The sequence below is a fragment of the Bufo gargarizans genome, chromosome 3 (genome assembly GCF_014858855.1).
Source record: "Bufo gargarizans isolate SCDJY-AF-19 chromosome 3, ASM1485885v1, whole genome shotgun sequence".
In the NCBI taxonomy this organism is placed as follows: domain Eukaryota; kingdom Metazoa; phylum Chordata; class Amphibia; order Anura; family Bufonidae; genus Bufo; species Bufo gargarizans.
This window is the reverse complement of record NC_058082.1, coordinates 323,542,483-323,567,560: the sequence shown is the minus strand read 5'-3', so window position 1 is coordinate 323,567,560 and position 25,078 is coordinate 323,542,483. Positions and strand designations below refer to the sequence as shown.

The window sequence follows — 25,078 nt, the reverse complement described above, 5'->3', positions numbered from 1 at the left end:
TCCTGACTTTCCAAATGGTATTTGTACTGAACCTTTTTTAAGCTGGTGCCGTATACTGTGCATGTACTATACTTTGTTCTGGAGCCCACTTCGATATGTTTTGCCCCTCCCTTGTGCTGAATTCATAGCTACACCTCTGCTACCAGACATGTTTAATCCTAGCCGTCACCTACTGCAGAACATAGAAAAAGATACTTCAAGTGGCCTTAAAATGAAATGAAAAAGCCAGCACACACTTCCTTCACACGTCACACCAGCACTGTGTACAGTAACTCAATAGTTAATCCTTCGAGAGGGTGGAGCAGTGAGGTGTAGAGCGGGTGGAGCAGTCAGGTGTGAGTGACAGAATATAAAAGCCTCCAAAGTGGCTTGACTTGTCACTGTGGAGGAAGCACAGTAATGACGGAGAACCTCTGTGAGTACAAATGATTTACGCTCCTCAGGTGACAATGACAGCAGAGTGGAGCCTGTGTGAGAAAGGTCAGGTCTGTCCTGCTGTCATAATGGTCTGTGTGCTGTGACTATGTAGCAGAGCTTGGCAGGGCTGTTCTTCTGACCAGTGTCTGGATATATGAGGGGGCGGTGAAGGCGTTGAGATACTGTCATTATTAGTATTGCTATTCTGGTAACTGTCAGTGTTATTAAACTCCAGCAGTAGTGGCAGAACTATGGTACTTTATGGCAAAACCAGACTTTTCATGTGGTAAATAGTTACGAAAAGACACAGGTACACCAACTCAAACCTTTCTCAGAGCACTTATACCACATTCATTTTTAGACTAATTATACCCCCCATGCCTTTTGTTATTAGAGAAGCACATTGTGCTTTTTTCAACATCTATTGTACAGGGTTAAACATGAATTCATATGACATATGGTATTTATCACTCACACCGCAGACACTGGTGGAGATATTGAATAGTACATCAATCACAATATATTCGGCCCGGCTAGCTAGCTAGGCAATAGACACATTTCTCTTCCTTATGCCTCCTCATCACTATGCATTCATTTCAACTAACATTTTGTGTCTGTGTTGTATTCTTTTAAAAACATGGCTTATTGTATGACTCCTTCAAGACCTCTTTCACATGTCAGTGAATCACGGATGTGTGCTGTCCATGGTCTCCACACGTATCCATTGACTTTAATGTGTGTATTCACATCAGTGGTTTTCCACAAACTGTGGGTCTTTGGGGACTCCACGGAAGCATGCCCAATTTTTGTATGTGATTACGGATCATTCACACACATGCGTATGACACAACACAGATGCCATCCGAATTTGTAATGTGGTTTTCACAGATTTTTGCTAGGATGGGCTCTGGAAATTAATTGTAAGCCTAGCAGTGTCTATGGCATACAGATGACACACAGAGCAAAAAAAGGACACACAGGTCCTTCACTGATATCCTCACGGATGAACCACTGACCATCTTGTCTCAGCTGTCCTCGTGGACACGGACATGTGAAGGAGGTCACATGTCACATGCCTTTGTGAAAGGTGATACATTTGGCATATGCTATGTATTCCATTCTTTGGGCTTATTTTGATATAAGAATTTATTTTCTCTATGATTGTGAGTTGACACGGTTTCTGAATGATGCACCCAGGGGTACTGCAAGTGCGCCCCATTTTATGATGCCCATCACAATGTAGAACTAGGTGTTTAGCACTGGCTATACAACCTTGCCTTGTTATAAGAAACTGATCATCCTATTGTATTTTATTGGATTAAGTTGCACCAGATCTATTTGGTGCTCTATACATGACTGTTCCAACAGTGGAGCAGCATTCCTTAATATGGTTTGAGTTATGTGTTGGAGATTATGGTTCCGTACAGTGCAGGGTGAGGTTTGTGATCGATTGACAACTTGCGAACTCCTGTCAAAGCTTAGGTTCAGAGTACATGTCCCACCTTGCTTCATCACTAAGCAAACAACATGCAAACTGTCAAACAAAATGCATGTGAATGCTATGGAGAGCTTCCTGACTCATACATAGTATTTATTTAGTGTCTCCTAGAACAAAAGTGATGATTTATGTGATGTTAAATATGAAGGAATATAGGTGCTCTGAGAAGATCACATTGTGAATATGAAAATGGGTGCTCACAAAACTAATTTCCAATTTTATCACAAGGCTTATTCCTCCAATAACTTTGAAGGCACTTTGAATAGATAAGTCATCCATGTCTCATCCAGGGGTATCTGACCTCAGATCCTAATGAAGAAGCTAAGCCTTTAATAGATACAGCACCCTCTATCATCAAAACCCCACCAATCAGATTTTAATGTCGGTCATATCTAATTCATATGCCATCAACGTTCGTGATGAGAAGACCTAAATGATGGTGCATTAAAGGGGTTTTCTGGGAATGATTAACTTTTTATTCATGGACCCTAGCGTGTATAACCTAAGGAAAGATTCATACTACTCCCAACTGCTCCGGTCCTCCACCCTGGGTCCTGTGACACCACTTACTGGCTTGTTTACTTCTGGCCGGGTATGAACATGGTCACATGCACTACTGAAACAAATGAATGTCTTCAGTGATGATGTGTTCCCAAGCAGCACATAGGATCGGAATATGTTGCCTCTCTTAGGGAAGATGTTCTGTGAAAATGCATTACTGCATGGTGTCAATTTAAATAGAGGATTATGTAATCTATGGATAGCTTCATATAACGTTTAAACTGTGGTGAAATAAAGGGAAAACAATCATAGACAACATGTTTCCAACCGAGGCTGCTAGAGGAATTGGCAGATTGACCTGGGTCCCACTTCAGTACTCCTAGAAGGGGCGTAGCTATAGGGGCTGTAGAGGTAGCAGTCACTACTGGGCCCAGGAGCCTGAGGGGCCCAAAGACCCTTGTGGTGCATAAGAAGACACCAGTATTATAAAAAGTACATGCTGGTCAAGTTACACCTCTGGCTCAAGGGGGTGCCATTTCAATTTTTGCCTCGGGCAGCACGAAAGCTCTGTGCTTTCTGCCCTTGGCCACAAAGCACAGAGGGAAGGGGGGCCCCAAGCTGAACTCTTGCACCAGGGCCCATGAGCCATTAGCTACGCCCCTGACTCCTAGTGAACAGCCGATTTTGCAAGGGAAAGCCACAGCCAGCCAGACATTATGTATTGTGTAAAATGTAGTATTGCATGGCAGCTATTGAAATGAATGGCCGTCTGGCTTGTCCATGCAATACCTACAGGAGTTCTCTCTCTCTCTCTCTCTCTCTCTCTTTCTCTCTCTATGCATTTCCCTTAAGTTAGAGGGGTTTTCCCATAATCAATGTAAAAATGAAAATCAGGCATCCTATAGTACATGACAATCTCTTTCTAACAAAGCTAGAACCAGCCCTGTACCTCTCATGGAACCAGAGCTTCATCTCATTTATTGCTCTAATTGTTCTGCTAGATGTATTTAAACCTGGCTGTCCTTTCCCGGAAATGTCCTTTTTGCTGCATCTTTCTTCCTATAACAGCTAAGGGGGTGTTATCCTTTCTCAGCTGCAGTTCTCTCCATATCAGGGAGTGTGTCCTTCCTGCTGCAGCTCTCTCCCTGTAACAGTCAAAGCTTCTAACAGTAGATATGGCTGGTCACAGTGGAAGGATAGAACCAAGCACTGTGCAACCATCTAACAGAGAAATTAAAAAAGAGAAAACAGCCAGTAGCGCTATACATATAAATGTGATTGAAAACTCTAAATTTACCGTACATGCAGTTACAAAAGTAGTCAGACAAGTTCTGGTTTGAATAATGCGGAATACTTTTCATGGGAAACCCCCCTTTAATTATCTGAGGTCTTCCCAGTTGTAGACAGTCTGCAACAGGTATGGTGCTGTAAGCTGACAGCATCTGCTAAAGGAACATGTTCATTCAACTCAGTCAACTCTATATGGAATGTATGGACATTCCAGAGGAAACGTGGGGCAGAAAGGTGGCATCTGAAAGAGGAACCTCAGATCCAGCTGGAAGCTCAGGGTCTGCCCATAGGAATGGACAGTGTACATGCTAGAGGTTTGCTAGTGTGAAAATTGTTCTGAGAAAAATGTCTTTTTAACTATTTGCTTTCTATGACTGAATGTAATTTTATGTGTTGTATTTAGTCACTGATCACTATGTATGTATGTATATGTATCCCTTGGACATCCAGATGCTACTACTGAGGTATACAGTAACCCCTGCCTCTTAATGGAGGAGATTTACTTTAAGGGTATATTCATACATGGATATTTACCAACATTGTAGTGGATAGATTCAAGATATGTAATGAGAATGGACAAATCATCCCACGACAACCCACTTATGAGTGCACTTCCATAAACCCTGCTCATTTTTGGCCCGAGACTGTCTCTGAAAATCCGTGCAGTTTTGGGACTGTTGGCAACTATGCACATGCAGGTTTTAAGTAGGTTATGCTTATTTTTTCAGATGTTCCCTATCTGTTTTAGATTGATAGTATCTGTCCTTTATATTTCCTCTTTATATGACTGACACCTGATTTTGGCTTCACAAACAGCATGAACTGCACGTGTGAATATACCCCAAGACTGGCATGAGCAGTGACTCAGAGGATCACTACAAAGGGTGGTTTTAATACTAAGAAGAGTTAACCTCATGCTACAGAGTTAAGTACTTATTTTTCTTGTACACTAAGTATGGGCAACAAATAGTTCCGACCACATTTCAAGGCCATTCAGACAGTAAGATACTGCACGCTTATGGCAATAAGACTAATGTTTGTGAAACGGGAACATTGCTTCTGTGCCCACCACACGTTGAGATGGACTACCCATCCGGATCTAAGATCTGCACTCCACAGCCTGGGAACCGCAGAAAGAGTTAATGAGAACAGAATGTCACACCTGTGGTTAAGATTGCAAAATGAACTTGGAGTGAGAATTAGGGAGGATTACAACCATCATTGTTTGTACATATACACAGCTATTGGGAAAAGACTACACTGTAATATACTTTGGAACTGTGCCTATTGCTATTTGTACTACTACTACTCCCATCATCAGCTCAGTAAGGGCCAATGGGCCTGGTTATTGACTCCATCATCCATCCACAGGCCTTTGCACCTGCCCTTGTGCTTGCACCCATCAGTCTAGCATCAAGGGCAACCCAATCACCAACAGACCAGAGCCCCTAGAATGTCCAGCCAATGTTAGCCACCACTCCTATCATGCCACAACTAACACTCCCCTCCTCCCAGCTCTGTCCCTGCTGGTCACTGCACTTTCCTCTTTGGTGTGTGCCAGTCTTTCAAAGCAATATGAAGAGTACAAAGTTTACTGCATGGTAAAAATAAAAAATACCAGTAAAATTGTGAAGAATTTTAGTAAATTGGTGAAGATATTCCCTTTTTTAAGATGTAGCTCACACAGTACGCCACCCCAGCCCAGCTAAAATGGGTTGTTTTAATAAAATTCAGCATAAAAAAACTTCCCCACCGGTCTCTACTTCTGGATCCCTCTCTACACAGGTTGTCCACTCACTGGTTGAGGTTGGTCCAGGATGGAACCATGATGTAGATAGAGATCAGTGGGGACCTAGGAAGCATTAGGACTGAATCACCATAGGGCTGGTGATGCATGACTTTTTTTTTTTTATAGAATTCTGACCCTTAAAAACAAAGCAACCAGACAACTTTTGTATAAAGTTTAATAAATGTACTAATGAACTACAACATTGGTCAATAACAGATGGAAAATGTCCTATGCGTGTCCTTTTCTACTTTTCCACATGTATTTCACTAAATCTATCCATTGAAGGGAACAAGGAAATTAAAAATATATGTCTATATGGGGTAGGTTTACCAAGTATAGTAAAGCTATAATGAAGCAACTGTCCTCTACACAATCATCTAGCATAATGGGTGTAACGGTGGTTTATGTGACGGTCTACCTTTTGCATAATGTTTCAGCTCTGCTTTTCTAACCCTAATATATAGCTGTAGAAAATAAATCTTTAGTATTTAGCATCTCAGATTCAGACACACTACTACAGCATCCAGAGATGTTTGACATCTCCTCTAATTCCCTGATGCATACAATTGAGTGAATGTATCTTTAAATCTCCGGATGTAGCTATGTCATTACCACGCACATGTACACGCCCGACTGACTGTACACTAGCTTCCTGTTACATAAAAACACAGAGAAGAAATGTCACAGCCAGGCCTGCACTGCAAGTCTCATGCTCTCGGCTTTAGCAACTCTTCTATTTAGTTTGTGCGTCTTCTCCTGGTAAGCTATAGAGATTCTGCCCCATATACATTCTACTAACTTGCATCAATAATACGCCTGATCACCAGAAAAGTTTTCTTTTTTCACCCTCTGATTCACTAATCTTCTTGTCTAGCCCCTATCATATATCCATTTGGAACATATTTATGTGTATATATAGATAGTATGTTCCTACTGTATACATTATATATGCTGTTTCTCATTCTCTTCTTGTTTAGCTTGTTTATTATTGTTACTATAGCCTTGCCATATACTTTTATATAGTCACTAATACATAGCTTATGCTGCTGCTTAGATAATGCTGCAAAGCCTTCAGCTTTACTGATAAAGATGTCAGCACAAGGTACTAGTGTACCATTGCCTTCAGTAGTTAAAACATTTAAAAGGTTCATGACCAGGTCTGGGGTTTTCGGTGAAATACTCGCATACTGACGTATGAAGAATGGTGAACTGATCTCACTTATAGGAAGATTGCCCAATCTTCATCTGAACTTGCTTAACATCCTACTTCTCATTATTTATCTCATAACTATTATTGAGTATAATAATCCAGATAAAAAGCAGAAGTCTAACCACACGTATATGAATCTGAAAGTTAAAGTTTAGAGTAACATTTTATTTTATTTTTCCACTACCCACAATAACTATGATGTCTCTTGTTTTTAATTATATATATATATATATATATATATATATATATATATATATATATTTATATTATGGAATGATCTGCACCTGCTCTGTGTTTAGAGCCACAACTGGTTTTGGCTCAAAATCACTGATGGAAGTCACTGACCGAACACCGCCTGTGTGAATAAGGCATTAGACTGCCACTAATGCCATTTTCTGCCATATCTATCTGGGATTCCCTTTAAGTGAACTGTGGAACCTCTTTAAGTTCAGGAATGTACAATAATAACTTTTGACTAAGCACTGTAAATTGATTTTATATAATAATTTCTGTAGCACAGAAATATTAAATCGCTATATATTTTATAATTCTAACCTATTTGTTTAACATATTTGCTTTATCAATAGCCTTAGGTTACTTTCACACTAGTGGCAGGGGACTCCGGCAGGCTGTTCCGGCGGGCGAACAGCCAGTCGGATCCGTCCTGCCGCTAGTTTACATGGACCTCCGGACTGCTGCTCTGTCCCCATTGACTGTAATGGGGTCGGGGGCGGAGTTCCAGCGGCAGCGCACGCCAAGAGGCAGCCGGACTAAAAATACTGCATGGAGTACTTTGAGTCCATCTGGCTCTCGGCGTGCGCTGCTGTGCTGCTGCCAGAACTCCGCCCCCGTCCTCATTATAGTCAATGGGGACGGAGCGGCAGTCCGTGGGTACGCGTGAACTAGCAGCAGGACGGATCCGACAGGGTGTTCACCCGCCGGAACAGGCTGCCGGAGTTGCCAGCCTCTAGTGTGAAACTAGCCTTAGTGGAAAATTATTTAGCTTTTATAATCAAGGAAGTGAGGTTTGAAAGGTGAAGTTAATAGAAGTTAACCTAAGTTAATGATTTACTTTCTGCTTGCAGATAAAGCTGGAGGCCATTGAAGCATACTAGACTGAGAACTTCAGAATGGATAGCCTTCCTTATGATCTCAGTCATTGTCTGGATCTTCCAAGTTGGAGTGAGCTCAAAATATTAAATGAGAATGAGCATTTGAAGAGTGACAGCGCAGTCAAATATGGGGACTTGTTTGATTCAGGATTTCCAAGCCTAAACCATGTTGCACCCAAAGGGAAATCTCTCAAAGGTACAAGAGGTGACTGGTCAGTAGAAAAGTCCAGTTCACCTGACCTTATTGACCAGTCCGAAATGCAGATGAAAATGGACTTCTTCAGAAAACTAGGCTATTCCACAGTAGAAACCTATGCCGTACTGCAGAATCTTGGCATGGAAGCAGATATAAATACTGTATTGGGAGAGCTGGTAAAACATGGAGGCAACCCAGAAAAGGAAGCAGTGCCAGAGGAGTCAAGTGATGCTGTTTTAGTCCCACCAGGAGGCACACGCACGCGGCCAACCACATCTTTAACAGAAGACAATAGTAACAACTTGCGACCAATTGTGATTGATGGAAGCAATGTGGCAATGAGGTTTGTTATTTTTCCTTTACTCCAGTTTTCTGATGTAAATTATTGTGAAAATGTCGGGCAGATGAAGCCCTCCTCCTCCCCCAAACCTGCATACTTTTTAAATAAAAAAAAATGGCATGAACAGCAGAAAATGTTGCTTGTGCAAAATATTGTTGCTTTTGTACCCCAGAAAACAGCTGATAGGTGAGGCTCCCAGGTGTTGGAAATTCACTGATCAGATACTGACACCCTATCCATCAGTTTAAAAGTCTCAGACAACCCCTTTAATGACCCATCCTCAGAATGGGTAATCAATATCTGATCAGTGGGGGGGCAGACTCCCAGCAGCCCCAGCCAATAAGCTGTCTAAAGAGTGCTCCGGTGAGTGCTGCTGCCTCTGCCTAGGTCAGTGACATCACATTCATTGGTTACACGGCCTATGTGCAGTTCAGTTCTGTTCAAGTGAATGGACCTGGGCTGAAATACTGAGCACAGCTGATAAATGTATGGCACTGTGCTGTGAGATGGCTGCCAGGAGTCAGACATCCACCAATCGGATATTGATGACGTATCCTAAGGATAGATCAGGACAGTTGATGAAGGTCCGGCCACTGGGATCTCCATTGATCATGAGAACACGAGTCCCCAGTCCTCTGCGTCAATTCAATTCTATGGAACTGATAGAAATAGCTGAGTGCAATCCCATAGAAGTGAGTGGAGTGGAGGTCACGCCTACGCACTACTGCTCTATCTGCACAGACTTAGCGACCCCTGTTCACATGATCATTAGGCTATTACAGCTGTGAAACCCCCAATGATTATACATTCATAAGTATTCTTTGTTAGCCACCGTTTTAAAAGATTTTTTCTAGATTTTTTTTTACTGATGACCTATTCTCAGGATAGGTCATCAGTATCTGATCAGTGGGGGTCTGACAACAGCTATTGTGTCTGACTCCTGTGAGCACCGCTGCCTTCTCGCAGCCCACCAAGTCCACCGCCATACACTGTATAGCAGCTGTGCTTGGTATTGCTCCTAGGCCATGATGAAAGTGATGTCACTGGCCTAGTAAAAGCAGAGAGAAGGCAGCTGCGCTACTGCGAGCTCTGCTGATCGGCAGCGGTCCCAGGCGTCAGACCCCCACCCATCAGATACTGATGACCTATCCAGAGGAACGGTCATCAGTATAAAAATCTTGGAAAACCCCTTTAAGCCTGGTTGGCTGTCACTAGCGTATCACATCCTCTCCTTCATTTCCTTATAAAAATTCAGAGGAAGAATGAAGACTTTATTCAAACAGAAGCAGTGATGATGAACGCCCATGCATTGTTTATTATCAATACAGCACATTGATCTTGATAATGGGAGGGTAGGAGTTATACTTATTCCAGAAGTCCGCTTGCACCTCCTCATCATCATATTACATTCCATTAGGTATTATTTACTATACAGGAGCATTGTTTAGTCAGTATCAGTGTACAAGAGTCACATTGTTTACAGTCTGGTACTAATATGACAGTGTATTTGGCATTTTACATGGTCGCTTGTGTAACCTGAAAAGAAGCCAAATCTATGGCTACTAGGCAGCGATCCGAGCAGCTCCAAAGCTATCTTGCCTGACAAGTGTGCAGGCTTCTACTGTGCCTCCTATTGGCAGGCGTGCAAAATACTATGCATGGTTTTGTCATTTATATTATCATTCTCTTTCATTATAGTAACACCCATGTGGTATAGATCTTTTATGTCATGACATTAAATAATACTATTAGGGCTCATGCACACGGACATATTTTCTTTCCATGTCGTTCCATTTTGACCGTATGCAGATCCATTCATCTTAATAGGTCCACCAAAAAAACGGAAGTTACTCAGTGTGCATTCCGTTTCCGTATGTCCGTTCCGCAAAAAAATAGAACAAGGATAGTACTATTCTATTAGGGGCCAGCTGTTCGGTACCGCAAAATGCAGAATGCACACGGACATCATCCGTATTTTTTGCGGATCTGTTTTTAGCAGACTGTAAAATACATATGGTCATGTGCATGACCCCTTAGTGTTGACCGAATCAAAGTTCACAAAGTGGACTTCGATCCGAATTTCAGGAAAATTTTGATTTGCCGCAAAGCCGAATATCCTAGTGCTTTGTGGAAACTGATAGATTTTCCCTAATATTGCAGTAAAAAAAAAACATACTTACCTCATCCATTTGCACACAAAGAGGCTGCCACAGCCATCTTGCTTAAAGAGGACCTTTCACTAGTTTAAAAACTAAAATCTAACTATATCAGTGGGCAGAGCGGCGCCCAGGGGTCCCCCTGCACTTACTAGTCTGTCTGGGCACCGCTCCATTTGTCCGGTATAGGCTCCGGTGTCTGCAGCTCCCTTTGTTGTACTGGGAGGAGTTTTTGTATTAGGGTTGTCCCTTGCTGCAGCGCTGGCCAATCATAGCGCACAGCTCATAGCAGGGATTATATTTACAAAAAAAATAATGCGTTTAGTGGGGTGACAGATCCGGCACAAAATCTCGTGTGCGGTGACATATGACATGACCACGCCGGTCGACGTGATGATGTCATCAAGATGGCTGGGGCTACCTCTTCCCACTCAAATGGATAAGGTAAGTATGATGTAAATTATTATTATTATTATTTTTTTTATCAACCCCTGAAAGGCCTTAATATTCATCTCAGATGCCGCAATCAGTGATGAAAGAAGCATCTGAGAGGTTTAATGATGGGCGGCAGCGCACTCACGGCTCCCTGTCCTTGTACCTGCTATTAACAATGAAATGCACTTTGTCACAAAGTAATTAGCCATTGTAAAATTTGGCAAAGCAGCCGAATTAAATTTTTGAGAACTTCGCTCATCTCTAATGACAATAATATGGAAAAAATGTGCTTAAAAGGATCCTGTAGTTGTAAAAATTTAATGCAATCTGTAAGCAGCATGTTATAGAGCAGGAGGAGCGGAGCAGACTGATATAGAGTTTTATAGGAAAAGATTTGGTTACACCTGTAATTTTTTTTCATTTAAATCTCTGCTCATTCTGGGCTTAGGAGGAGTCATGTGGGCGGTCCTATCAGTAACTGACAGCTTACTCCTTTAGTATACAGAGTAGAACCGCCCACATGACTCCTAAGCACTGAAAGCGCAGAGATTTAAATTAATAAACTATAAGTTAAACTGAATCTTTTCCCATAGAACTATATATCAATCTGCTCAGCTCCTCCTGCTCTATCATAATGCATTTTCATGGTGACAGATTCTATTTAATACAGTCAAGGCTTTCCCCACACATTCCTATTGAATCAAAGGGATACATTTGTTTGTAGCCATTCAGCCTGGCCCTAATATAGTTTCATTACTTGAATGCATGTGAGCAGTGTACTGATAAGTAACCGTCACCGATTTACTCATCTAAGCAAGGAAGTGAGGACAGTTAATATTCTGCCTTCATCTGCTTTTTGTGGCTGAGTGAATTCTATGGAAGGCTCTGCTTTTTTCGTTGCAAGCTGCGCTGTGCTGATTCATTTCCTGTGTTCTAAGGGGTTTTGTTAGCTGAGTTTTGAAACCTATTTCAGAGAATTGTAAACGTAGAAGATGCATACCCCTTGACCCATATTTAAAAGTGACACAAATCTTCTCCTTGATACAACAGATTTTGCACCAGATAAAGCTGTACTTTCAGTTTGTGGATTGTCTGATCATTCTGTATTCTCAAGAAAAATGGGCATGTTGTAAATAGCATGTGCAATGCAAGATATATCAGCTGATAAGTATACCCTCGTAGGCTTAGGAGGAGATATACAATCCTGGCAGACCATTGTACAGATAGAGGACATCAAGGAAGAAGGCACAAAATAAAGAAGAAACATCAAACCCTTGTGGGGATATAAATATATATATATATATATATATATATAATTTATCTATCTTTCTATCTAATTCAATCTCATATCTCAAAGTGGTTTTTAGGTAGTGCCCCCTTCAGTAGTGGTTTCTGGTGGCAACCTCCTGCACGTTAGCACTGCCTCATATACCACAGGCCTAGTTGCCTTCAGCCTATGAGGCTAAATTGCGGGGCACAGGAACCAATAGTTCCCTTCCCCAGTGCTCCCCGGGGACCAGTACCAGCTGGCCCATAGGCCGGTACTGGGCCGCGGCTCAGTGGATGGGGACCGCTGCTATAGAAGACACAGATATAGCCAATTTTTAGCCAATAATAACTTCACACTTAAAGTGCTCCTGTTCTTTAAATATGTCATAGAGACTTATCAAAGGTTTTGATCAGTGGAGGTCCTCATGCTGAGACCCCCACTGATCGCGCTCTCTGTCGCTGCAGGAAATGGACTCATAGACTCTCTATTAAGTCTGTCTCCTGTAGTGAGGAGAAAGCGCTCTTCGTGAGGGCTTCTTTCTCCTCCTTCTAGCAATCAGTGGGGGTCTCAGCACTTGGATCACTGCCAATCAATACCTCTGATATGTCCATATGACATCTCATGCTAAAGTTTGCTAAGTCCAAAGATGCTAAGATTGCTACATCTGTAAGTAACTATAATCTGAACAGCAGTTCCCATCATCAATACCAGGAACAAACCTTAAAGGGGGTCTACAGTTTTTTTTTTAACTTTCCTCTGGATAGATCATCAGCATGATGCATCTGATCGGCGGGGGTCCGATGCTATCCAGAGGATAAATCATCAGTTTAAAAAAAACTGCAGAACCCCTGTAGGGAAGTAGGGAAAAGTAGACAAAATATTTTGCTTGGATACAAGGACATTGTTTATTGTAACCAGTCAAAGAAAAGTGTTTGATACTGCGGAACAAAGTGCAAGGTTTAATCTAGTGGTGTCAGGTGGACTAGAGGGAATTTCCACTCTGCTGCTTCCTGTATAGTGACTCTGCTACATTGTTCCTTAATGATTCACATGCCCAGAGACCTGCCTGCCTGAACAGCTCACTACTGGTCTTATGCAAATGTATTGTATGTAAATCTCCTCACTCTTTCCTCCTTCTGGGAATTTTCTTTGCATTTGCAAATTCAGAGTCTCTCATCTGAGACAGTAACACCTTTTAGCCTTGGGTAAATACTACACATATCGTAAAGCTCAAGCAGGAACTACACCTAAAGACTGCTTGTATGAAGACATATCCCATTGTATTGATGTTTCCAGTTTTGAGGTTGTGGTTGATATTAAAGGGCCATCATCAGATCTCATGCTCTGCATATAACCTTGTATGTTCCTGTTGCGATTTGATTTATAAGTTCTTTAGCTTAAAAGGGTTGTATGACATTAAAAAAAAAGAGTTCATTTTTTTTTTCCAGAAAAAGTGCTACGGTTGCGTTAGGCATTGCATTTTGACCCATTGACTTGAATTTAGTTTATTTCACCATAATAATGTGACTTGCCTACATAATATCAATGTGCCGCTGATAGAGAGTGTTGTGGTGCCCTACATCATGTTATAATACAGGACTGAACAAATCTTAGAACCAAGGCCGCCAATGCACCTCGTTTTTACTAGTATCTAATTTTATAGATTTTTTTTTCTTTGGACTACTAGGTAATTTTCACCATGTACTAAAAAAAAAAAAAAAATGGTTCATGGAGTGCCTTAACTGGTTTGTCTACAAGCCTATCCTATTATTGCTTTTATATGTAGGTAATTTTTTTTTTCCACTTTCCAAAGGAGGTGTTTAAGCAGGAAATGTGGGAAAAGCAAACAAACACTCAGCTAGTAAAATTCATCAGCACTCTAGTGCTACCCCTCCAGTGATTTATGCCGGTCTTTGCTTACTTGAAGACTTCACGTACAACCATTTGACCGCTGCAGCCAATCCCTGGCCTCAGCGCTCTAGCTAGACCACATTAATGTGCAAGTAGGGAACATTATCACTGCAGCAAAGTAAATAAAGACCGAGGGGGGGGGGGACTACTGGGGCATCTGTGATGGAGGACCTAGGGATTGAACAGGTATATATTGTTTTTTGTTTGTGTTTCTTTCCCGCTTTCCCAACATGTTTTTTCAATCTGTTTTAGTCCTGGATTGTCCCTTTAAGTAGGCTTTTGTAGGATTAGAGATCAGAACAGTCAGTTATGTGTTGTGGTTTTAAAAGACAATATTTAGTTTTGTCTCTAAGTCCTGAAGCTTATGCTGACCTTGTTCTTTTGCACTAAAGTTAAAAAACACTGTACTGTAGTGGAAATGTTTGAAGCACTAGTTTCTGCAATCTCCAGACCTTTTAGAACATAACACATCAGAATCTTTACAGGACTATGGTGATTTGAATATGTTAAGTGCTACAATACTCCCAGCATCTTCTCTTGCCTAACATGTTCTAGTCTAAAAGTTTTCTTAAAGAGGTTGTCCCAAGATATAAAGGTGGGGGAATCTGTCTGCTGTCACCCTCATGATCATCATGGGGGTTACCCTTCCACTTATTTATGGAGTGGTAGACGAGCATGCACACTGCTACTCCATTTATCTCTATAGGATGGCCAAATAGATTCTGGCTATATTGCTCGGCTCTCTTCATCGGTCCCATAGAGATGAATCAACCAGCAGCATGCATGCTTGACCACCGTTTCATTCGTAAGGGGTGCAAAGGGTCCACATTCTTGTGATTGGTGGTGGTACTAGCAGCGAAACCCTCACCAGTCAGAAGCTTATCATCTATCCTAGTTCATCTTGGGACTATTCTTTAATGACTAAGTGTGATTGGAAACTTACGTCTTTACTGTAGATTTCCTATTATAAAGAATGGAATCTACAAGAAACCATACACGCTGCAGCAGTATGGCATGGTGAAATCCGAAATTATTACTCTTAGTACAACGTAAATCATCTCCACTTCAGGTTTAGATGTCAGAATGTTATGTAAGGCTCCATTCACACGTCCGGGACGGAATGGATGCGGACAGCACACAATGTGCTGTCCGCATCCGCATTTGCGGTGCGCGGCCCCGATCTTTAGGTCCGCAACTCCGCAAAAAGATAGAGCATGTCCTATTCTTGTCCGCAGCTTGCGGACAAGAATAGGCATTTCTATGGGGGTGACGGGCTGGTGTGTTGCGGACCCGCAACACACCACGGACGTGTGAATGCAGCCTTACAGTACTGCAGTGTAGGCTTTTTATCTCATCCAGTTTGCCCATTATCCAGAATCCTCCACCTTAGGCCTCCTGCACATGACCGTATGGCTTTTTCATTGTTTTGCGGTCCGTTTTTTACTGATCCGTTGTTCTGTTTTTTTGTTTACGTTGTGTTTCCGTTTTTCCGTATGGCATATACAGTAATTACATAGAAAAAATTGGGCTGGGCATAACATTTTCAATAGACGGTTCTGCAAAAAACGGAACAGATACGGAAGACATACGGATGCATTTCCGTATGTGTTCAGTTTTTTTGCGGACCCATTGAATTGAATGGAGCCACGGAACGTGATTTGCGGGCAATAATAGGACATGTTCTATCTTTCAACGGAACGGAAAATATATACGGAAACGGAATGCATACGGAGTACATTCTGTTATTTTTGCGGAACCAGTGAAATTAATGGTACCGTATACGGAATGCAAAAAACAGCCAGTAAACGGGGGGAAAAAAACGGTCGTGTGCAGGAGGCCTTAACACCATTCTTCGTATAACAGCCAAATTAATAATCTTGTGATAGGTGAATATAACAAGGACATGAAATGTATCAATAATGCGACATGGGGCAGATTAAACAGATAGTAGTTTAAAAGATTGTGAGAGATACAGTAGATAGATAGATAGATTTAAAGCTGTTTGAATACAAACCAGATTCCAAAAAAGTTGGGACACTATACAAATCGTGAATAAAAACTGAATGCAATGATGTGGAGGTGCCAACTTCTAATATTTTATTCAGAATAGAACATAAATCACGGAACAAAAGTTTAAACTCAGAAAATGTACCATTTTAAGGGAAAAATATGTTGAATCAGAATTTCATGGTGTCAACAAATCCCCAAAAAGTTGGGACAAGGCCATTTTCACCACTGTGTGGCATCTCCCCTTCTTCTTACAACACTCAACAGACGTCTGGGGACCGAGGATACCAGTTTCTCAAGTTTAGAAATAGGAATGCTCTCCCATTCTTGTCTAATACAGGTCTCTAACTGTTCAATCGTCTTGGGCCTTCTTTGTTGCACCTTCCTCTTTATGATGCGCCAAATGTTCTCTATAGGTGAAAGATCTGGACTGCAGACTGGCCATTTCAGTGCCCGGATCCTTCTCCTACGCAGCCATGATGTTGTGATTGATGCAGAATGTGGTCTGGCATTATCTTGTTGAAAAATAATTCCTGTTTGTGGTGCAGTGTCGTTTCAGGGCCCGGAGATCACGGGCATCCAGTATAGTTTTACGGCCTTGACCCTTACGCACAGAGATTGTTCCAGATTCTCTGAATCTTCGGATGATGTTATGCACAGTTGATGATGATAGATGCAAAGTCTTTGCAATTTTTCGCTGGGTAACACCTTTCTGATATTGCTCCACTATCTTTCTGCGCAACATTGTTTGAATTGGTGATCCTCTACCCATCTTGGCTTCTGAGAGACACTGCCACTCTGAGAAGCTCTTTTTATACCCAATCATATTGCCAATTGACCTAATTAGTGTTAATTGGTCTTCCAGCTCTTCGTTATGCTCAAATTTACTTTTTCCAGCCTCTTATTGCTACTTGTCCCAACTTTTTGGGGATTTGTTGACACCGTGAAAATTTGAATCAACGTATTTTTCCTTTAAAATGATACATTTACTCGGATTAAACATTTGATCTGTCATCTACGTTCTATTACAATTCAGTTTTTATTCACAATTTGTTTAGTGTCCCAACTTTTTTGGAATCCGGTTTGTACATATGTGTACAAGTTGTGATCCTTTCTTGAATGCTATTACAATCTCATGTTTTGTGCATCATGTTCTAAGACTCTGTACAGCATGGTTGATTGATCCATGATGGAAAATAGTTAATAGCTAAAACTTGGTGATCGTGCAACCAGGAAATTGTCCTTCACAAATACTCTTTAATAACATGTTGAAGGTTACCTGTAATATGAGAAGAAGGTTATTTTTATTCATATTGATTTCCTGGTCAGTGACCTTTGATGGAACAGCTGTCCATAGTTCTCAGTGGTCAGGCACATTGCAGTTTATGTATTTGTGCCAATAAAGACATCTAGAAGATATAGAGATGCACAATTATTTCTCATGTTTAGTTTAGGAAAACATCTACAACCTGGAGCAATTTATAGTTGTTTTACCAATACTGGGTTTCCATATTTTGTCACCTCACTCCACACGGCTTTTGTGCACCAATTTGCATGGTAACATAGTAACACAGTTTGTGAGGCTGATAAAAGACATCCATCCATCCATCCTGTTCAGCCTGTTATCCTGCAAATTGATCCAGAGGAAGGCAAAAAAAGAGGAAAAATTACTTTGTGATGCTAATCAGGCAATAAGAATAACTTCTTGGATCAACAACCCGTATCCAGAAAGCTAGCACGGTAACTTTTTCATTTTCATTTCTGCATTGTTCTTCATTGCTTCTTCACCTTCTTTAGAGTTAGCCTTTTTCTATATATGTTTTTGTCTATTGCTAAAAATTACATGAATTACATAAATATTTTTCCCTTCTATAGCCATGGAAATAAAGATGTATTCTCCTGTCGTGGAATATTGCTTGCTGTCAATTTTTTCCTGGAAAGAGGCCATACAGATGTTACAGTCTTTGTACCATCATTCAGAAAGGAACAGCCTAGGCCTGAAATGCCCATTACTGGTAGGTACAAATAAGTTACACCTAAATGACTGTATAGAAGAAGTGTTCCAAGACTATTCCAACAGCCATGGTCTCAAACTGGTATATTCTTATGATATTATTAGTCTATGCCTAGCCAGTGACATGTACATTGATTCATAGGTGATGTGTAGTGTCCCTGTTGCTGTAATGTTCGTAGGGTTCTGCTAACCTGTGACTGCACCCAAAGGCCCACATTAATCATTCAATGTGCACTAGTAAACTGGTGGCACAAGCCATTTTTAAGCTAAAATGTGAGACCTTTGTCATATCCAGTTTTGAAAAGTGCTGATAAAAGTGGGCAAGGTTTATCAAAAGAGGGCATGGTAAGCATCTTTTACATAGATTCATTGAAATGAAAGCAAGAAAATTGAGCACATTTTGGGATAACTCTATAAGCAGGTGTAGATTATATTTTCTGACTTTAGGACATCCCAATTAGCAACACATTTTTTAAAAGGCATGTACCTTCTGATACATTTAGTTCAACTAAAATGAAATTACTAACTCTCAAACCATCATTGTTTTCTTCAGATCAACACATTTTAACTGATCTTGAGAAGAAGAAGATTTTGGTTTTCACTCCTTCTCGGAGAGTTGGTGGGAAGCGGCTGGTGTGCTATGATGATAGATTTATTGTCAAGTTGGCCTACAAAAGTGATGGAGTTATCGTTTCAAATGATACCTACAGAGATCTCCAGAGTGAAAAGCCAGAATGGAAGAAGTTCATAGAAGAGCGGCTTCTCATGTACTCCTTTGTTAACGACCTGTAAGTGGAGTTGTTGGATAGTTATCAAATATTCTAAAGGGGTTTACCGAGACTGACAAAAAAGTTAGAAATTAATGTTAACAATTAAAATAAAAACACTCATCTTGTCAGCATATCCCAGCTCTAATGGTATGGCTCCAATCACTTCTGGTTGCCGTCGGACCAGTGGTATGACATACTGTAACGTGCTAATTACATGCCTGTTACCACTGCAGACCAGTCAGTAGCCTCAGTAGGGATGTCTGCAGGAATGATAACTTGTAATACCAGTTTGATTTAGTCACAAACAATAACTCAAGCTTGGTCTATCTTGATTTCACATCATTTGTATTTTATATGCTAGTTAAATATAGTTTAAGTTATGTGCATATTGTTTAAATTGCTCATATTTTTGAAAACACGTTGCCTACTCATTTTAATGGATTATGTCTTTTAATCAGATTTATGCCTCCGGATGATCCTATGGGTCGAAAAGGACCAAATCTGGACGATTTCCTGAGAAAACGGCCTATTGGACCAGAAAACAAAAAAGTACAGTGTCCTTATGGTAATGAACAATTCTCTTTTTCTCTCTACCAGCAAATATCTTGACTTTTCAAACCCAACGAGTACCTCTGTACCAGCAGATTACATATTTACTGGACTGCTACAGCTAAATAAATCATGTAACCAGTCACTGAATAGGTCAGGATAGGTCATCAATATCACATTGGTGGGGTCCAACTTTCAGCACCCTGCCGATCAGCTGTTTGAAGGGGCTACAATGCTTACATAATTGAACAAAGCTGCAATACACTGCACCAGTGTATAGTTAGATGGGCCTATGTAAACAATTAAGCACGAGCCCCACAGCCCCCTTCAAACAGCAAATTGTCTGGGGTGCCAATAGTAGGACTCACATGGATCTGATTCTGAACTCCTAAAGGCCCCTTTAAAATGCTCTTTAATCCCATAATTATTTTGAGAGCCAGGGCTATCATGTAATTTACAATGAAACAGTAGTTTAGATCTATTTAATGCACAGTTTCTATACATTTGGAATTAATGATGGGTTAACTTGGGACACACTGATACCATTCATTTCATCATTATTAACTGTACCATACAATATCAAACTTCCTGGTTTGGAGGTGGGACCTGCATGATCTTCCTAGCATCCTCCTCCTGGCTTCCCTGCACCACTGCCATCACCTCCCTAACAAACACCTACTTAATGTCAGAGGATTAAAGTGTTCATGTAACTGCATGAGGTGGTCATAATGACCACTTTAGCTGAGGTACCTGATGATGTCCCAGACACAAACAGGGCTGAGCTGTAACTTGCCCATCTTTTCGTCACATGATACGTGGATTGTGTCAACATGCCACAGGAGGCTCTGGGGAATCATTTTTTTGCTGACCGGATAATGCCTTTAATAATGAACTATACTGAACTAGTAATTTGCTAGGCATCAAATTAACAGAACATTTCTGTTTATGTGTTGTCTAAAGTTCAAATATATTAACAGGTCTGTGTTGAAATTCATTTATTGATATATCAACTAACATAAGTTTAAAACTTTGACTGCAGGTAAAAAATGCACCTATGGAATGAAATGTAAGTTTTATCATCCAGAGAGAATAAACCAAACACAACGTTCGGTTGCTGATGAACTGCGTGAAAATGCAAGGTTGTCACCTACTAAGAACAATTCTTATTTAGAAGACAAAAAGATGAGAAAAGTGTCAGTTGCTGAGATATCTACAGTGGATACAGACTCTACTTTTATGCAGAAACCTCCTTTAGAGAGAACCGGATCTTCTCAGAAAGCTAAGACATCAGACAAGAGTAAATTAAATCAATGGAATGGAACATCTGAATGGTATCCTCATGCTGTCTGCCCAAAGGACTCCCATAATCAAATCTCTTATGACTCTGGTGTGGAACTATGGACAAGTGTTTCAAACAGTTTCTGTGACCATTCTCATGATTACTGCAACAGTAATCATCGGATGCCATGCTGTCAGCATACAAAGAATTTGGACAGTGATCCGCTTAAACACTATAGTTCTCAGAAATTGGTTCCACATGGTTGCCATGCAACCTCCTTTTACCCATATGGTCCATCTTCTCCATGGTCTTCCCAAAATGCATCACACCAAACATATGAAAGAGAAATGGCTGAGAAGTCTACCACAGCCCATAGTGTACCAAATGAATATACACCCCGGCCTACCCACTCACTAGAGTTTTGGTCAGATCCAGGACCCATTCTTCATTCTTCCAGGAGACATCAGCCTAACTATCAATTATACAGCCCGGCTCCACCTTCTAGAAATGATTATCAAAAATGGCAAAACTCAGATCATTACGCAGAGAGATTGAGCATGCGCAACAAACTGTGTGCCATCTTCCAGCCCTCATTAGTAGATTCTGTGATGAGCATGTTTCCAAATTTGCTGGATCCACAAAGTCTTGCAGCAGAAATAGTGAATTACAAGACTCAAAATGGGTTGTGAAAGTAACCAGATATTTGAAAAGAAGCCTAATGATTAAAAGGCTTTTCTGTTAAAAATGATTTCACACAGCAGTTCACACAGCATGGCCCCTGAAACAGAAGACTCATACATACCAGCTCCACGCTGTTTCGGTCCTCCACACTGCCTCCACACTCTCCATCTTACAAGCCCAAAACTGTTTACATCAGAATGGCTATGGACATGGTCACATGCACCTCTCCAGCCAATGACTGTCTTCAGTCATGAAATGCTGCTTGTGGTCACATTACTGCTGAAGTCAATCATTGCCCATAGCCAGCCGGATGTAAACAGTGCTTAGACCAGAAGATGTAGAGGGCGGAGGCAGCATGGATCAATGGAGCAGTTAAGTATGAATCTTCTGTTTCAGGGGGTATGCTGTAGTAACTTAAAAAAAAAAAAAGTTTTACTGGAAAACCCCTTAATGTGGGATGTAGAGCCATTGAGGGAGATTTATCAAAACTGGTGTAAATTGGTTTAGTTGCCCATAGCAACCAATCAGATCCAACCTTTAATTTTTCAGAGCTCATTTGGAAAATAAAAGGTGGAATCTGATTATGTTTGCTACGGACAACTAAACCCGTTTTCCTTTACACTGGTTTTGATAAGTCTTCCCCACACTGTTTATTATTAGTACTTGAAATAACTGTTCAAAAAACGACGCATTATTGTCCTCAGGACTGATTTTGTGGCTCAGTTTACATTGTGGAAGATCCACTTTAAAGTCGTGTTCCATTCTCATTAGGATATGCCATCACTTCATGAGAGGTTACCACCCCTTTAAAGAAGCCCAGTCATCTCTCCTGACTATTTTAATAAATATTTCTCCAATACTACACCATCTTTTTTAGAGCTTTGTGATGTACCACTAGAGTAAAGGAGGAACTGCACAACACAGAGTTCTAAGACAAAATGCTCCAGAGCCATTATTTCATGGGAAGTGCAAGTATATACTAAAACAGACATGGCGGTGGTCATGCATTTTCTCATTTTTAAGAAATGACTGAAAAACAAATTTTGCAGTGTTCATTTACTAAAAGAAAGGCTACACAATACTTCAATTCCTGATTAGAATATATGTTCAAAAACTGTGACTTGAGAGTTTTTTTTTTAAATTGTATATAGGTATATCTGATATTTTTTTTTGTATAGTTTTAAATGTTTATATACTGAAATATTTTAGCCAAAAAGAAACATTATATGTTTCAGAAGCAAGTTAACCGGGCTGTGTTATCATCAGGTCTTTCTTAGGCCTCTTGCACATGAACGTGTGCTGCCTGTGTGCACAGCAAATTGCGATGCGCAATGCATGGGCACCGACTGCGGACCAGCCGCACTCGAATGAGGTCCGCGATCCGTCCGTTCCGCAAAAAGAAAGTTCTATCTTTTTGCGGAACGGAAGCAGGGAACGGAACCCCACAAAAGCACTCCATAGTGCTTCCGTTCCCTAGTTTTGTTCCGCACCGCATCTCCGGATTTGGGGACCCATTCAAGCGGAATGCACACGGCCGGTGTCCCGTTTATTGCGGACCCGTCGTATGCGGGCCGCCATACGGCCACAGAGGACACACTGTCGAGTACAAGAGGCCTTAAAGGAATACAGTGTTTATAACAGGGCCTAAGGGGTGCGCCACCAAAAAGAGAATCCCTGCATTATCTTACAATATAGTGTTTCTCTAACTATAGAGCCATTCTTTGACCATATGTATGTCTGACACAGAAGTGCCTTTTATTTATATGCACTGTCCAGGATTCAGTTCAGGATTGGAATGCTTTCTAAAGTCCTCCTGAACTCAGATTTTTGTGTGATGTAATTACACAAGAAGGAGTTATGGCTTCCAGGAGCTACTATTAGAAAATATTTTACAATTCGGGACTATTTTGTTTAATTCTTATATGCTACTTAGGGTTTGTATTTGACTTGCCTTTTTAGTGGATCACAATGTAAGTCTATACTGTACTTAGCTATATAGAGCTATAACAAACATAATGACATACCTGTCATGGGAAAACAACCCAAAAAATTGCCACAGAGCAATTGACAAGTTGATACATATTGTATCAGAACCTGAGTGCAAATCCAGTGGTTGGTTATTATCCAGTGACGGGATTGACACTTTATCTAGAAACCTTCTACTTGCCTTTAATATCATTGTCAAAATATCACTGCCGATGGCAGTAACGCTAAGGGTACTTTCACACTAGCCTTTTTGTTTTCCGGTATTGAGTTCCATCGTAGGGGCTCAATAATGGAAAACAACTCTGTTTTATTCTAATGCATTCTGAATGGAGAGCTATCCGTTCAGTATGCATCAGGAGGCATCAGTTCAGTCCCTCTTAAGTTTTTTGGCCGGAGAAAATACAGCAGCATGCTGCAGTTTTCTCTCCGGCCAAAAATCCTGAACACTTGTCGAAATGCCGGATTCAGCATTAATTTCCATTGAAATGCATTAATGCCGGATCCGGCCCCAAGTCTTCCGGCAAAACAGATCCGTTCTTTCTGTTCCGCGCATGCGAAGACCATTAAATCTGGGAATAAAATAAATACCGGATCAGGTATTGCAATGCATTTGTGAGACGGATCCGTCTCACAAATGCATCCTTTTGCGTCCAGATTGCCGGATCAACAGAACTGCCTGCCGGAATCCTCTGCCGCAAGTGTGAAAGTACCCTAAAGCTTCAAGCTTATCAAGTGGTTTTGGTAGAGAAATGAATGTTCTATATGGACAAGGCTACAGTCACATAACAGTGAAAAAAGTCTAACAAAAAACTGCGAAATGGTAAGTTTATAGCAGATGTTTTTTTTCGCTGATGCCTTTCTGAGAAACAGATGTTAAAATCGGTCCCCTTCAATTGTATGGGGGCTGTCGGTCTGTGAAAGTGGACAAAGTAGAACATGTTCAATTTTTTATGTCCGTTATTCACTGGGAGTCTAAAATATGGCAAATAACTCTATAGTCCATTGTTTTTAAAACAGAAATGTGACAGCTATTAAAAATTGTACGTCACATATCTGTTTTTCACTGCTATGTGAATGTAGCCTAAATGTGTCTACTTATTTTATTTTTTTGTTCAATCTTTGTAACTAACATGTACGAGGTCAAGTGGACATACGGCTTCATTTATCACAATTTTCTTAGTAGAAGTTGCTTTGGTGACCCCAGAAACCAATCAGAGCTCAGCTTTCATTTCTTAAGCTGTTCTTGAAAATCCAAAGCTGCTCTAGAGTTGGTTGTTCCAGGTAACACGAGAGTTTTGATAAATGAAGCCCACTATGTTATTTCTTTACATGTGTCCTAGATAGAACGTATTTAGTTTTTCTTTTTAATTGGTTACCATGTTGATCCTTGAACTTGGTAATATGTATAACCTCTGTAAATGGCACTATGTGCCATTTCACCACTCAGGAATGCAAATATTTTAATATCTGATTATAAGCATTACATGAGCTGTAATGTTTAAAAATTGTAAGCAAAATGCTTTCTTAATTATTTAGTTGTAATATAACCTGTGTAATAATATAAGGTGAAATCCCATGGATGGTTTTCATTCTGTGTACCCGGAAATGGCACTGCAGTTGTTTGTGTACAGCTGATTGCATGAATAAAAGTATTGATTTTCACAAAA

At 40.7% G+C, this 25,078-nt stretch overlaps 1 protein-coding gene across 4 annotated transcripts; it reads left to right on the top strand.

The window, feature by feature from the left end:
* Positions 1-361: 361 nt before the first annotated feature.
* On the top strand, positions 362-25,078 carry ZC3H12A (zinc finger CCCH-type containing 12A). 4 transcript variants are annotated; one of them, XM_044287125.1, is made up of 7 exons: positions 362-415; positions 4,523-6,254; positions 7,791-8,356; positions 18,008-18,147; positions 18,700-18,934; positions 19,375-19,481; positions 20,505-25,078. In XM_044287125.1, exons 3-7 carry the CDS (start codon positions 7,836-7,838, stop codon positions 21,431-21,433), a joined length of 1,932 nt encoding a protein of 643 aa, XP_044143060.1. In that variant the 5' UTR covers positions 362-415; positions 4,523-6,254; positions 7,791-7,835; the 3' UTR covers positions 21,434-25,078. The 4 variants fall into 4 exon arrangements, with proteins under 4 accessions (XP_044143060.1, XP_044143063.1, XP_044143061.1 ...); XM_044287126.1 differs by having other exon boundaries at positions 391-415; positions 4,523-4,630; XM_044287128.1 differs by lacking the exon at positions 4,523-6,254 and having other exon boundaries at positions 389-415.